Genomic DNA, 17767 nt, shown 5'->3' with positions numbered 1-17767 from the left:
CTGAGGAAATAATGCTAGATATTCCACCCATTGAAACATAAATATATAAGATATGAGGCGGCACTTACAGCCGAACGGCTCATAACTTTAGGCGAACTGGCCAAAAAGCGGTTATGGGACACGTCATTAATGTATAGTGAATACATTGTATACCGACAACCAGGTTAGGTTTACATCATATAGATACCAGGCGATTTGGGAGTTGTCGGCTGTGAAAGAGCAAATGTAATATCTTTAAAGGGAAGGAAGCTCGAGGTAGTTAACAGAACGAACGCAAAACTATTTAACGCAACAAGGACAGAATTAAAATTATGGATGAAACCCATAAGTTCTTTTGGAATAATGAAACCACAAAGATCCTATTGGGTGACCCTAAAGAACAAACAAGTCTGAGGTTAGTATGATGGTACGTATTCTGAGTGGAAACATGGGATTACGGGCACGGTTATACAAAACTAGACGTGAGGATTCAGACGAGGAATTAGGTCCAGGAAACTGAGTTTCTGGACATCGGATGATAATACATTTAGTGAATACTATATACGGTTTTTGTTTTTACCAAAAAACATCTTGCCCGAAAAGGAGCGCACAACAGGCCCGATAGTGGCCCAGGTATATTTCTCAGGATGTATATACATTATCCTATAACCTAACCTAATCAAATTGTAATTTACTTCGTAGTAGATACATCTCCCAATAGGTTTTCAGTTTTTTCGAGCATCCTTAATGTCATCTAACTGTTATGTTTCAAATATCAGAAAAGGTCCATTGTAAAGGCCCATTGAAAAGACTACTACCGCTAGCGCTGATAAAAATACCAACAATTTATTGATTAGCCATGATTGAGGCTATCCGAAACATCCACCCGGGCGAAGCGGCAATCAAAGATAAGATACATATAACTTTAATACAGGAACCTTGGAAACAAGCTTTCTTTTCTACTGTGACTCCTCCAAATAACTAAAGTTTTCTTCTCTCATCAGGATTGTCAACGTCGGATGAAACAGTGTTGAAAAAAGCATGGAAATATATGGACAATCCGAAATTTGCAACAAGGTTAGTACTATTGGATAGTAGGCCAGACAGAAATTTTCAGCTCTATCGATCAAGAACTGCCGAACTTTGAGGGGGTAAAATTTGGACATTTTGGTCATACAGGGCAAAAATTGTCTAAAGGATTTCAGATAGATATTTCTTTAATGTGTCCAAACAAATTTTTCTCAAATTTTTTTTTTGCCCATATATCTGTCTATTTCCAATGAAACTGGTTGATGAGGTACAAAAAAAGGTAAAACAAGTAAGAGTTTTATAATCGATCACGCCGAATCTTATATATCCACCATCAAAAATTGTTGACCGATCCTCAGAAAAGTTGGTTCTTACAAAACTTGTGTATGTTGAATTTCATCGTTATACTCGTATGTATTTTTAAGGTAGTAATGAGCGGTAAAGTAATTTTGTGAAGGGCAATTTGTACGGGGGATAGGGCCAAATATAGACCGATCCCCACAAATTGGATTTTGGCCTATGTAAAACTTGTTTATATCGAATTTCATAGCTGTATTTTTATTTCTGAGTCAGTAATAAGCGTTAAAGTAATTTTCTGAATTGGACCTAATATGGGGAGTAGGGTCAATTAGAGAGAATATGGTTCATTCAAAACTTGTTTTTTGCTGAATTTCAACGCTGTACTCTCATTTCTGAGCCAGTAATAATAAGTGTTAAAGTACATTTCTGAAGGGGACATTATATGGGGGGTAGGGTCAATAACGGATCGATTCTCACAAAAGTTGGTAGAGAGATTCTAACTAATACAAAACTTGCTTCTATTGAATTTTATCGTATGTACTCGAATTTCTGAGCCAATTTCCCACAGGACTTGTCCTGGCTTGTCAGTTGGTTGAGGTTTCTTCGGGATCCACGTAGTGGCTGTGGTTTATACCCAAATTCGCGGGGAGTGCATGTTGGTTTAAGGATTGATATATCCAAATGCCAATATGTCTGGATTCTCTCGTAGTAGGGTAGCGTATACTGGCGCCCTAAGTATAGGTTGGGGAATTTTCTGGTTGACACTTGGTAGTTGCCTGTCATCCCGTAGATAGTTCTTTATGGTCTGATAATGGAACTGATGGTGTCTAGCTCCTCCCGTCTAGCTCCTCCCGTGTGATCCCTATCGGAAATCACGATAGGGACAGACAGACAGTAGGAAATGGCTAGATCGTCTAGAGAATCTAATAAGGACCCAGAATATATGTATATACTTTTATGGGTCTTAGGCGAATATTTCGATGTGTTTTTTGATGCTGGGTATAAAAAAAGTAATGTTAATCCTGACACAAAGCACAGCGAACAGACCCTTATGTATTTGATTTTAATGAATTTAGATACAAAAGTCACTTTTGTTTTTGTGAATATATCTCAAAGAAGATCAGTTGACAGAATGGCATACAACATTTTATAAATAAAGTTGTCTGGGCGCTGTTATATCAAAATGAGCCAAAAATCGAGTTTTTCAAACTTCAGAACACGATATCTTAAATCCCTGATAACTTGGTCTCTAGGTTTAGATCATAATTATGTTACATTTTATAAAAAATATTACAAAATTTCCGTAATCTTTTCCCCAAAAGTTAAACCCCTTTCCGTACTTTGACGTTTTTGTTGTTGTAGGGCATCCAATAGCCTTCACTGCCTGTTAAAAAAACAAACAAATTTTATGTTCCTGATTTTTTTATTTGAAAAACAAACAACACAGTGGTCATTTTTATATAAATAAACATAAAAATTCTAAATAAATGTGGTCGTTTTTGTGTTAAGAACACTTTAAGTTCATACGTACTCGCAACCATTAGAATTTTTATTTTATGGATATCAGCTGATGAAGAGGCAGCATCCACAAAATGTTTAACACAAGCAACTAAATCTACCACGACGACTAAACGAAATTGGGGATAAAGCAAGAACAAGATGAACAAAATCAGCAAACAAAAGAAAATCGAAACAAAAACAAAAATCAACTAAAACGTCATTTATATGAGAATTAGGGAAAAAAACTCTTTCTTTCTTTCAAACCTCAAAACATTGTCGTCATCATCATCGGCATCAGCATCATCATCATGTTCCTCATCGTTTCCATCATACAATCAGCATGGATGTCGAGTTAAAGACGCCGCCAGCCAGCATTTTCATTTGGCGAGTGGCGACTTGTTTCAGTATGATTTTTATTTAAGAACGAAACGGTCGGTTTCTATAGTTTATCTCGCCGCCAATAGTAAAATAATTCTTCTAGTCAAAAACGAAAACAAAAAAATACTTAAAATTATAAAATCATTAAAACGGCAAAAAGCGTGAAATATTTTTTTATATATATTTTTTTAAATAAAATTTAGTTTTTTTATCTTAAAAAAAGAAACAAAAAAGTTATGAAATTTTTTTTAACGCTGGCGTTAACAAATTGTGAATGCAAATTAATAAAATAATATTAAAAAAAAAAAATATTTTTTAAAATAAAAATAATCACAAAAAGAATTTAATTAAGTGCAAAAAATTTCTCTCAATCAACCATCCATAAAGTGCAAATTATATATTTTATATTAAAACAGATTAAGGCATTTATATTTAAAACTAATTTAAATTTAGTTCCTTTTTTTATAACAAAAATACTTATAACAACTAAGAGGTAAAAGACCACAAACAACTGCAACAAAATTCATTCAAGTGAAAGTAAAATTGCTAACACGGCAACATGTCACAGTCTACGCCCACACCACCTCCATCGAGATTTACCAATCGACCACCACGCATCAATATAAAAAATCTTTACAATAATAATGGCTCAGCCATGGGCTCAATGCCACCCTCAGCTCAACCACCCATTACCGCTCAGACATCCAATACCTTGGGTCCGGGTTCTGTTGCCGGTCAACCGTATTGGCCACAGTATTCAAATCCCTTTGCTGCCGGCAATTTTATGGCCAGAGGTTTTGATGGCATTGTTGATTTCACCAAGTCTGGCATGAGTTTTGGTGAAAAGTTCACTTATGGTTTATACGATAAGATCAGTAAATGGTCTAAGAAATGGTTTACTCATTTTTTTCTGCTGACGGTAGTGTCACTTTATACTGTCGGTGGTGCTCTTGTATTTCAAGCAATAGAAGGTAGGTGTGCAATAATTATAGAAAGGTTATACCCCGAGTTCCTGCTTTAAAGAAATGATCGTACATTCTATATATTTCGGACGGACAAACAATTTGTAGCAAAATTTATTTCAGTCTCTTAGATTTTGAATATCAACAAGTAATAGTGTTATATTCAGTTATAGCGCATCTTATATACCCTGCAAACATTAAGGTAATCCAAAAACTACTCCCGTATAAACATTATTGGAGTATGTAATAAGTTTAGTAGTCCTATGAATGCAGACATGGACAAGGTCCTTAGCCTGCATTACATGGGACCACGTTAAGGATCCTGAGTTCCTATAATTAAAGCAAGAGAGTAGTAGTTGGGATAACCTACTCCGATGTAAAGCATGGATGGATTAATTGGTCCTCACCTAGGACAACACAAGGATATTGGAATAGTCTCAATTGTTGCAAGGTACCCACCATCAATTAGTATGTCGTAAAAGAAATGTAACCCGAATAAACATCAGGGTGATATTTGTAATAGGGCTTAAGTAAATTATGGATTAGCTTATGGATTATGGATGTAGCTCCTTTCAACTAGTAAAATATTAATCTTTATGAACATAGTATTGTGGACGGTAGGGTTAATTATAGACCGATTGACGTAAAATTTAATGAATACATAGATATTCGAATTTCTTCACTGTACTAGAATTTTTAATAAAGTCTTGAGCGTTTATTTCGAATTTCATCGCTCTCGAATTTTTATACTAGTAATTCAACATTAAAGTAATATTCTGAAGGGGGCTTTATGTGGGTAGTTAGTTAGTTAGTTAAATAGTTAGTTAGTTAGTTAGTTAGTTAGTTAGTTAGTTAGTTAGTTAGTTAGTTAGTTAGTTAGTTAGTTAGTTAGTTAGTTAGTTAGTTAGTTAGTTAGTTAGTTAGTTAGTTAGTTAGTTAGTTAGTTAGTTAGTTAGTTAGTTAGTTAGTTAGTTAGTTAGTTAGTTAGTTAGTTAGTTAGTTAGTTAGTTAGTTAGTTAGTTAGTTAGTTAGTTAGTTAGTTAGTTAGTTAGTTAGTTAGTTAGTTAGTTAGTTAGTTAGTTAGTTAGTTAGTTAGTTAGTTAGTTAGTTAGTTAGTTAGTTAGTTAGTTAGTTAGTTAGTTAGTTAGTTAGTTAGTTAGTTAGTTAGTAAGTTAGTAAGCTAGTTAATTGTTGATCTGTGCAATTCATAGATTTCGATCCATAATTGAAGCAAGGTCCTACATATGGTCTTCTTTCGAAAAACGTCCTAATGTTCATAAGCATAAATCTAAAATTGTGTTAATTGATTCGAAAGGATCGTTCCATAAGGACTTGAGTCAATCTAAAGGTTCAACATCCGAAATTCTCTTCAGTAATTAGTACAACAGGTACCCTTTTGGAACTAATTTTTTATTGTTTTTTTAATTGAGAAAAATAAACAATAAGATCCTCATTTTAAGATTTTCAATTTCCCATTAATACAATTCCAATAATTAATTTAAAGAAAATGTTCTTAATTATCATAAATTAACAACTTATTTTAATAAAACTTATTGATTAACTAATTATTCTAGTTAATACGATTTACTACTAAATAGTTTCGAATAATGATCGATTTCAAGATGAATTACTATTTTAATATAGTGTACATAAAATATAATGATTTAAAAGATTAATTTCAAAATAAACAATTTCTGAATGGAAAAATCTAATGAATGAAAATTTAACTAAAAATTTTTCATTCAACTACAAAAGAAACTCACGTTGTAGTAGTAAATGAAATAAAATAATTGATGATTATGATCATGTTTGCTTATGTTTATGTTGATTATGTCTAATTAAAAAACAATTTCGTATGAAAAATTAAAAATGGAAATAGTGGAAAAACAAATAAACAAACACAAAGAATATAAAATAATAAATATGGAAAACTATAAATCTAAATAGTTTAACATAAAACATGAGGAGTGTGGGAACTAATTTTAATTTTACATACATATATATATTTGGACATATGTTTACTTGTATTTTCAAAATGATCCGCAGACGATTTCATATTTCATACATATGTAAATGCCTCCATAATGCCAAAAGGATTTACCATCAACAAGTACAAGTTTTTAATTCGGCAGTGCTGAAGTTTATATACCCCAATATTGGACTAAATTCGGGTAAATAGTTTGGTACTTTTTGAACATATACATACATAATTGATCATTTGATTGATCACAGATTTGCATAGTTTGAGTTTTATCTTTTATATACAGATTTAACTACGGAGTATTTTAAAAACTTAATCCTCGAAATTAATCCATCAAATGGTACTTTCTATAGTGATTTAATTTGGAATCGAGAAACGTAAATTTTACACGACTGAATTAGAATCAAAAAGAGTTTACTGTTTGGTACTTTAAATGGTACTTTTTGATTTTTTTCTAATAAGTAACCAAATTAATTTTGAACTACATTTTATTAAGTAGGAAATTAAGAAAAATTCTTTAATAAATAAATGAATTAAAAGAGAACTTAAAAGAGGAAGACTAGACTAAAGTCCAGAATATGGACTATACTATAGTCAAAACTGTAGACTATACTATAGTCCAGACTATAGACTATACTATAGTCCAAACTATAGACTATACTATAGTCCAGACTATAGACTATACTATAGTCCAGACTATAGACTATACTATAGTCCAGACTATAGACTATAGTATAGCCCAGACTATAGACTATACTATAGTTCAGACTATAGACTATACTCTAGTCCAGACTATAGACTATACTATAGTCAAGACTATAGACTATACTATGGTCCAGACTATAGACTATACTATAGTCCAGACTATAGACTATACTATAGTCCAGACTATAGACTATACTATAGTCCAGACTATAGATTATAGACTATATTAAAATCCATACTATAGTCCAAACTAAAATCCAGACTATAGTCTATAATACACTAGACTATAGTCCAGACTATAGACTATACCATAGTCCAGACTATGGACTATACTATAGTCCATACTATAGATTATAGTCCAGACTATAGACTATACTATAGTCCAAACTATAGATTATATTATAGTCCAGACTATAGACTAAACTATAGTCCAAACTATAGACTATACTATAGTCCAGACTATAGACTAAACTATAGTCCAGACTATAGACTAAACTAGACTATAGTATATACTATAGACCAGACTATAGACTAAAACATAGGCCAGACTGTAGACCATACTAAAATCCAGACTATAGTCTAAAGTGAAATCCGGACTATAGACTATACTATAGTACAGTCTATAGACTAAACTATAATCCAGACTATAGACTAAACTATAATCCAGACTATAGTCTATACTGTAGTCTAGACTATAGACTAGACTATAGTCCAGACTATAGACTATACTATAGTCCAGACTATAGAATATGCAATAGTCTAGACTATAGACTATAGTCCAGACTATAGACTAAAACATAGGCCAGACTATAGACTATACTATAGTCCAAACTATAGACTATAAAATAGTCCAGACTATACTTTTGTCCAAACTATGGACTTTAGTATAGTCCAGACTATATAGTTCAGTCTATAGACTAAACTATAATCCATACTATAGTCTAGACTATAGACTAGACTAGACTATAGTCCAGACTATGGTCTATACTATAGTCCAGACTATAGAATATGCAATAGTCCAGACTATAGACTATACTATAGTCCAGACTATAGACTATACAATAGTTCAGACTGTAGACTATACTATAGTCCAAACTATAGACTATACAATAGTCCAGACTATACTTTTGTCCAAACTATGGACTTTATTATAGTCCAGACTATATACTATACTATAGTCCATACTATATAAAATGCAATAGTCCAGACTATACCATAGTCCTGACTGTAGACTATACTATAGTCCACACTATAGACTATACTATTGTCTAAACTATGGACTTTAGTATAGTCCAGACTATAGACTATACTATAGTCCAGACTATAGAAAATGCAATAGTCCAGACTATACCATAGACAAGACTATTCAATAGTTCAGACTATAGACTATACAATTTTCCAGACTTTACTAGAGTCCAGACTATAGACTATACAATAGTCAAGGCTATAGACTATGCAATAGTCCAAACTATACTATAGTCCACACTATTGACTATACTATAGTTATAAACTATACTACAGTCCAGACTATAGACTATAAATTCTCCAGACTATATAATGACTTATATGTATGTAAATATTAGCTAGGCGATGAAATTCAGATTAAAGAAGTCTAGTATGACCAGAGAATAGGTCTCTAAACAATATTAATCATATATGTATTGTGATGAGTAATCGACAATACTCTACTATAATTTATTCTTTGCCATTTCTTAGCATTTTTCTGCAAAAATCTTGTTTATCAATACATTAAAAGTTGTTTGACAGCAGATTGTTAAATCAAAGTTCAAAGTTTCTTTTATCTAACAGGATAAAATAAATTTGTTATAGGCAAATATTTATTATAATAAAATAATTTTACTTCCTTTAAGCGAATCCAAAGGAAGTACTTACACACACACCAACAACTCACATGTTTTTACGTCATTGTATTGTAATAATTTAGCTATGGGCATAATATACATACTCAATTACTTGGCAACAGTTTGTCTGGAATCGTGGAGCCAATTGTTTTAACTTTTGGAATTTTTTTTCTATTAAATACTTATTTATAAAATATATATACAAACAAACTTATTAGCAATTAATTGTATTAGTTTAAATACAAGTAGTAGAACATATTTAAGTACATTCTTTTTTCATTTCCTAAATAAATATTTAAAAGATTTTCATTTTGCCAAACAGTATTCCAAAACCAGTGCATTAAATATTAAAATTGCAAAAAACCGATGATGTCATTTGATTTACAACAGATTTGTTGCGTAAAACATTTTGTTTGGATTTAGTTCAATATTAAAAAAAAAATAAACAGTAAAAATAACAACAACAAATAAAGTAACACCAATGTCAAGGTTGTTGTACACAAGTATTTACAAATAAATTATTTAGGGAAATTGTATCTGTTGGATACAATCCATAAACATAGAAAATTAGACCAAGTAACATCATTGTGATGGGAAGGCTGTTTAATGTTCTACAACATTTCAACGATTTGTATACCCTACATCAGGCTAACACACATTGGAGCTCATTTTTACAATGCATAGAAACATACTAGCCTATAGTCCAGATTATAAACTCAACTCAGTGCAACAAACTATATATAGTCTAGTCTATAATCTAGTCTATAGAACTAGACTATAGACTAGACTATAGACTAGACTATAGACTAGACTAGACTAGACTATAGACTAGACTAGACTAGACTAGACTAGAATAGACTATAGACTAGACTAGACTAGAACCTATACTATACTATAGACTAGACTATAGACTAGACTATAGACTAGACTATAGACTAGACTAGACTAGACTATAGACTAGACTATAGACTAGACTATAGACTAGACTATAGACTAGACTATAGACTAGACTATAGACTAGACTATAGACTAGACTATAGACTAGACTATAGACTAGACTATAGACTAGACTATAGACTAGACTAGACTCTAGACTAGACTATAGACTCGACTATAGACTAGACTATAGACTAGACTATAGACTAGACTATAGACTAGACTATAGACTAGACTATAGACTAGACTATAGACTAGACTATAGACTAGACTATAGACTAGACTATAGACTAGACTATAGACTAGACTATAGACTAGACTATAGACTAGACTATAGACTAGACTAGACTAGACTAGACTAGACTAGACTAGACTAGACTAGACTATAGACTAGACTATAGACTAGACTATAGACCAGACTATAGACTAGACTATAGACTAGACTATAGACTAGACTATAGACTAGACTATAGACTAGACTATAGACTAGACTATAGACTAGACTATAGACTAGACTATAGACTAGACTAGACTATAGACTAGACTATAGACTAGACTATAGACTAGACTATAGACTAGACTATAGACTAGACTATAGACTAGACTATAGACTAGACTATAGACTAGACTATAGACTAGACTATAGACTAGACTATACTAGACTATAGACTAGACTATAGACTAGACTATAGACCTAGACTATAGACTAGACTATAGACTAGACTATAGACTAGACTATAGACTAGATAGCTAGACTATAGACTAGACTATAGACTAGACTATAGACTAGACTATAGACTAGACTATAGACTAGACTATAGACTAGACTATAGACTAGACTATAGACTTAGACTATAGACTAGACTATAGACTAGACTATAGACTAGACTATAGACTAGACTATAGACTAGACTATAGACTAGACTATAGACTAGACTATAGACTAGACTATGACTAGACTAGACTATAGACTAGACTATAGACTAGACTATAGACTAGACTATAGACTAGACTATAGACTAGACTATAGACTAGACTATAGACTAGACTATAGACTAGACTATAGACTAGACTATAGACTAGACTATAGACTAGACTATAGACTAGACTATAGACTAGACTATAGACTAGACTATAGACTAGACTATAGACTAGACTATAGACTAGACTATAGACTAGACTATAGACTAGACTATAGACTAGACTATAGACTAGACTATAGACTAGACTATAGACTAGACTATAGACTAGACTATAGACTAGACTATAGACTAGACTATAGACTAGACTATAGACTAGACTATAGACTGGACTATAGACTAGACTATAGACTAGACTATAACTAGACTATAGACTAGACTATAGACTAGACTATATACTAGACTATAGACTAGACTATAGACTAGACTATAGACTAGACTATAGACTAGACTATAGACTAGACTATAGACTAGACTATAGACTAGACTAGACTAGACTATAGACTAGACTATAGACTAGACTATAGACTAGACTATAGACTAGACTATAGACTAGACTATAGACTAGACTATAGACTAGACTATAGACTAGACTATAGACTAGACTATAGACTAGACTATAGACTAGACTATAGACTAGACTATAGACTAGACTATAGACTAGACTATAGACTAGACTATAGACTAGACTATAGACTAGACTATAGACTAGACTATAGACTAGACTATAGACTAGACTATAGACTAGACTATAGACTAGTCTATAGTCTAGACTAGACTATAGACTAGACTATAGACTAGTCTATAGTCTAGACTAGACTATAGACTAGACTATAGACTAGACTATAGACTAGACTATAGACTAGACTATAGACTAGACTATAGACTAGACTATAGACTAGACTATAGACTAGACTATAGACTAGACTATAGACTAGACTATAGACTAGACTATAGACTAGACTATAGACTAGACTATAGACTAGACTATAGACTAGACTATAGACTAGACTATAGACTAGACTATAGACTAGACTATAGACTAGACTATAGACTAGACTATAGACTAGACTATAGACTAGACTATAGACTAGACTATAGACTAGACTATAGACTAGACTATAGACTAGACTATAGACTAGACTATAGACTAGACTATAGACTAGACTATAGACTAGACTATAGACTAGACTATAGACTAGACTATAGACTAGACTATAGACTAGACTATAGACTAGGACTATAGACTAGACTATAGACTAGACTATAGACTAGACTATAGACTAGACTATAGAACTAGACTATAGACTAGACTAGACTAGACTATAGACTATAGACTAGACTATAGACTAGACTATAGACTAGACTATAGCTAGACTATAGACTAGACTATAGGCTAGACTATAGGCTAGACTATAGACTAGACTATAGCTAGACTATAGACTAGACTATAGACTAGACTATAGACTAGACTATAGACTGGACTAGACTGGACTAGACTAGACTATAGACTAGACTATAGACTAGACTGGACTAGACTAGACTAGACTATAGACTTTAGACTACACTATGGACTAGACTATAACCTAGACTAAAGACTATAGACTAGATACAGAATAGACTATAGCCTAGTCTACAAACCATACTATAGAGTAGACTATAGAATAGATTATAGACTAGACTATAGACTAGACTAGAGCTAGACTAGAGACTAGACTAGAGACTAGACTAGAGACTACACTAGAGACTAGACTATAGACTAGAGACTAGTCTGTAGATTAGAATATAGACTATACTATAGACTAGACTTTAGACTAGACTACAGACCAGTCTAGTCTATAGAGTAGATTATAGACTAGTCTACTATGGTCCAGGCTATATATTCTACTACATTCCAGGCTATAGTTTCTACTTTAGTCCAAAATATGGTCTCGTACTACAGACTATACATTATAGTCCAATAATGGGCTACACGATAGTATTGTAATAGAATAAACTCCAGACTTAAGAGTAGACTATAAGCCATACTACAGCTCAGACTATAGTCCAGTCTATTGAGTCGAAGCAGAATATATTATACATACATACTTTGTAATTTTTTTGTAAAATAAATCTCAAATAAAAATTTATTAATTTTTAAAATTATTTACAGGTAGAGAATTTAAGAAAGAACAAATAGATATTCACAATTCACAAAAAGCTTTCTACAGTGCGATAAGAGATCTAGCAAATAATGTGGAGTTATTAAAAGTAAGTTAATTATAAAAAACCTTTTTTATATAAATTAAAAATTATAATTTCTTTTTACATTTTTTAACTTAATAATAGCTCAATCCTGGCTTGTTTGATGGTAAACTAACAGAAGCACTGCGCGATCATCAACCAGCTGTCGAAACACTGCTTAACAATAATAAAACCATGGAGGAGATGGCGAATGAAGCTAATCCATGGTCATTTTGGAATTCCATGTTTTATTGTGGCACCATCTACACCACAATTGGTGAGTAATATGTATTTTTGTTTGTTTCTACATATCTTGCATTATTTATGTTATTTGCTGTCGATTTTTTAAGAAAGAAAAAAAAAATAAAAATGAAAGTAGAAAGTGACACAAATTTCGAGTTCATTGATTTGTATTTTGGCCACTTTTAATGTGATATTCACATTCAAGGGTATTTTATAAGTGCTCGACGACTACTCGTTTCGATTCGTTTCAACGCCCACTTAATTTTACAATTAAAACTGAAAAAGAAAATTATGAAAAATTTATTTTTGAAATGTTTTCATAAAATGTGTGATGAAAATTAAATAAATAAAACAACACTATAAAAATTATAAAAAAAATTGCTGCTAAAATTATATATTTTTACTATAATATTGTTGTTTTTTGTCTAGTGACAAAAATAATTTTTAAGAAAATATTTTTATTCTTTAAACTTGTATGTTGTCTTTGGACTTTTGCAAGTCTACTCTATAAAAAGTCGAAGAAAATATATTTTAATAATAGTTTGTAGTTTCTAGAAGTATATTGGACGACTATGATTTGAATTTTATTACGATTCCCAAATGTTTTGACACTACTGGAAGATTTATAAATCATTAATTTGAAGAAGTTCATAGACCTTTTCTAGATTATTATTCATATGTATGTCTACTTCCCTAAACTCCTAGGTTTCTGTGATTGCGTCATTTCGATATCGTTCAGTGATCGTATGCTTTAGATATGTTTTGAAGATTGCCGTATATGTAGTAATGATAACATTATAGCTCAAGTACTTGATCAAAGTGGACTGGATACAGCTGTTTACAAAATTTGCCTTATACGTGTTCTTTGCAAGCCTCAAAGGGTCAATGATAGGTCACTTTGAGGTTTAAAAAGTACCATCGTGGGATAAGGTACTCACACAAAGCACTCGAACTTCTTCTGTCTTGAGACACCATGCCTCACTTTAATGTTTTTGCAATCCCCGGTTAAAGAGGTGCTACCAGTACTTCTAATCTGTTTCGACTATAAACTGCAAGAGTCCACCGAATCTTCTGGTTCATTTGACTTTACATTTGATTAGAACCTCTTACCTATCTATTACTATTGGAGCAAGTTGATCCCAGCACAATGATACCATGGTGACCCTTGTTGATTTTTCATTTGAATGGAAAATTTCCTTAATGTGGAGGTGGATAAAAACAAGAAAATAAGAGCTCTTGGTGTAAAAAGAATCCTTAAAAAAAACCGGTCTGTGCTATGATCCAACTTTACATTTGATTAGAACCTCTTACCTATCTATTACTATTGGAGCAAGTTGATCCCTGCACAATGATACCATGATGACCCTTGTTGATTTTTCATTTGAATGGAAAATTTCCTTAATGTGGAGGTGGATAAAAACAGGAAAATAAGAGCTCTTGGTGTAAAAAAAAATTCATAAATAAAACCGGTCTGTGCTATGATCCAAAGTCCATCATTATATGATACACTAGGTTGTTTTCTCAGGCTGCCAAAGTCGTACACGTGGATTCTTTTGGCCCCTTTATAATACCTGTAAGTAGTTCAAGAAAGAAAAAACAAATAGGAAAGGAGGAAGTTGTAGTAAGAGAAAAGAGTAGGAGGAAATGAGAGATTAATAGTTAAAAGAGGAAGAATGGAAATTGAGACAGAGAGAGAGAGAGAGAAACTCAAATAGCAGTATCTGGGCTGTTGTTTCATCAAACCAATCGCAATGTCTGGTTAGGTTATCTAGTTTCATGCCAAAAATCGATGTCCAAGCTATCGGAGGCGGATGTTCCATAATGCTGGACGGTGATATACAACATGGTTAATTTATTTCTTTCTTCCTTTTCATCCTCGTCTTGACAGTTTCTGCAGTAGTCATTGTCCGGTGTTCCAAGTGTCATTCCATGATTACCAAATTTATAGTGCACTGTGATGACAGCTATCATTTTGCTGAGTCGTTTTAGTTTCAGAAGATAGTGACCTATCGAGCATTCTCGTTTGAATGCAAGTTGCTTCATTTCTCTATCTTATGTAGGGGAGTTCGTAGCACATATTGACTTGGAAGAGACTAATCTTCCATATTCCTATCGGAGTACCACAGAAATGGTCAATGTCCGAGTGCTCTGTGATGACAGCTATCATTTTGCTGAGTCGCTTTAGTTTCGGAAGATAGTCCGTGCGCTCCTTATCGATCTTCGGCCATATCTTCCTCGTTTATTTCCCCATTTTGTCTGGGAGAGTCCGTAGAACATATTGTCTATACTCCTATCGGGGTCCCACAGGAATGGTCAATGTCTGAGTTGGATTTTAGTGATACTATTTACGCAAGTTCGTCAGTAATACAGTAGACCGTGTCCTCGTAAACATTCGTGCACGTCGTTTAAATGTCTCGACATCCAGGTTAAGGATGTCCGGCATTCTTGGACTAGTCGTAATGTAAAGTATTCACCTATCAAGGAGTTAATTGCAGCTTGACTGTCGGTAAAGATTAGGATATCTTTGTACGATATCCTATGATACCATTTCTGGGGCTGAATTGGACTGCAAGCATTACTGATTTTGAAAGTAATCCTGACCCCAAATTCCGGAATGAAAATGTCTCCCCCTATTTATTCTCCTCCGTGTACACGGTTAGGCTTCGTGGAGAGCGACATTCCTACATTTTCCGAGATGACCAAACTATAGTTTCTCTAGAGGAAGAAGGGCTTGGAGATACAATAATTAATATTATTCGGTAGGTTTTCTATCCTATTGGTAATACTTGCCAATAAGTCCATGTCATCTGTACGACCATACAGTTATTGCATTCAATTTGAGATCTGACCAACAAGTCTGTTCGAATCAAGTTTAGCAACGAAAATAGGAATTTCTTTAAAGCAATTCTAATACATTATCATTTACTCTTGGTGACAGCCCAGATGACAATCTAGATCTCTTTCTGTATCGTTCTGATTTTAGTATACATATTTATAAGTATAAGCGTCCAATCTTCATGTCCTACAAATTAGGCAGAGGTTCATTGTACAAGATTCTTGTGATCTGTCATTGGTACATAAAGAGGATATTTGTCGATTTGTCCAAACTATGCTGGATCTAGATATATATATTTATTAATTATTTACTGTTATATATTATTTAATTACTAATTAAAATAATTGTATTAAAACAATTTTAATTTAATTAACTGAATTATTTACAATAATATTTCTTTGTTTTTAAGTGGACACAACAAATCTTACGTTTTTAGTTGTATAAAATTATTTTTATTACCCACTAAATGTTAGTGTATAAAAGAGGATGTTCCGAAATTCCTGCATGAAATAAAATTGCTGATGAAATTTGCAGTAAGCAGAGGTGGTGGCGTGTCACAATTTCCAGTGACATAATGTCCAGTGTGCTGTATAGCCGGACTTCGGCCGGGCTCTGGAGTTTTATATTCAGAGGTATTTCGAATACCGGCTTCGCTAAATTAAGCCTTTTTTTTGATAAGCGGACTCTTTTAAATCCATGGACTTTATGTCATTTTGTTCGTAGACATTGTGACGTTTTTGAAGGAGTATTAAACTCTGTAGTGTTTCTAAAACCGGCTCTTTAGTGTGTAATAATGTCTATGGACATGTTTAATTTAAAAAAAATATTCTCGTAAATTTGGTAACACCCTTTAAAATGTATATTTTAGTCTCGCAGTCAATTGTACAGGTAGTTTAATATGTATTTTTTCAGAAAATTTTTTTCTAGTATTTTAATTTTAATTTGAAATTTAATTTATTTTTATGTTATTTACGTTTTTTAAGTAGGCGAAGGTGAAATGTTATGGGGGAACGTCTTTCTTTTTGTTTTAAATTTTCTTCATATGGATGCCATTTTTGCTATACTTGACTATTATTTAGTGTTAAATGAACACGTGGCTAATTGGACAAAATGTGGACAATCTGACGGATACAATACTATTTTTAAACCACACCACTCATTTTCTTTGTATGATGATTGGAGGCCTTAAAGAGAAATTATGATCGTGCTTCTGGGAACTATAGACATATCTTGAACAATTTATTGTGACACTCAAGTTGATGACATATTCTTTTGATAATTTGTCGTAATTAATATTGACAAACATACAAACTTTGTTAAAATTTAAAATGTTTTTTTGATCAGAATAGAAATAAACATTTTTATAAGAATTATATTTCCATGTTGAACACTCACGTTGTGGCTATTAGTAATAAGTACTATTTTTGTTCAGACAAATCATACTTGTATTTTGAATGGCAACTTTTCCAGATACATATGTATAATAAATTTGGTTGTCACAACTTAATGTTTGAAATATGTAGTAGATATTTAGTATAAAAATTACTTGTTGTCTAGCAGTAGCTCTCATTTATAATAAACTAGAATATACTAATAGCTTACTGCTATTCACATTGATCAAATATTTGATCACTTGCCGAAAAAGTTTATTTGTTCTTACAAGAGTTTGGTTCAAGCAACCAACATACTAAAGCTCTTTTGCGAATAATTTACTTTAATTTGTTTCAAATCTTCAAAATTTCAAATCAACACTCCCACTAATTACAATTCATATAGAAAAAAATCCTAATTCCAAGAAGTTCAAATTACGTGACAATTTAACATCCAATATACAAATCTATGTCCAATGACAA

The 17767-nt window shown here is 32.4% G+C and overlaps 1 protein-coding gene across 1 annotated transcript; it reads left to right on the top strand.

The window, feature by feature from the left end:
* The first annotated feature begins 3180 nt into the window (after window positions 1-3180).
* On the top strand, window positions 3181-13123 carry LOC119605733. The gene is made up of 3 exons (XM_037959012.1): window positions 3181-4157; window positions 12765-12862; window positions 12941-13123. The coding sequence occupies exons 1-3, from the start codon at window positions 3746-3748 to the stop codon at window positions 13118-13120; spliced, it is 690 nt and encodes a 229-aa protein (XP_037814940.1). The 5' UTR covers window positions 3181-3745; the 3' UTR covers window positions 13121-13123.
* Window positions 13124-17767: the final 4644 nt, after the last annotated feature.

This window comes from Lucilia sericata, unplaced genomic scaffold, assembly GCF_015586225.1.
Source record: "Lucilia sericata isolate MDLA Ls3-8-SP2 unplaced genomic scaffold, ASM1558622v1 Contig000514F_arrow, whole genome shotgun sequence".
Classification (NCBI taxonomy): domain Eukaryota; kingdom Metazoa; phylum Arthropoda; class Insecta; order Diptera; family Calliphoridae; genus Lucilia; species Lucilia sericata.
This window is presented reverse-complemented; position numbering and strand designations above follow the sequence as displayed.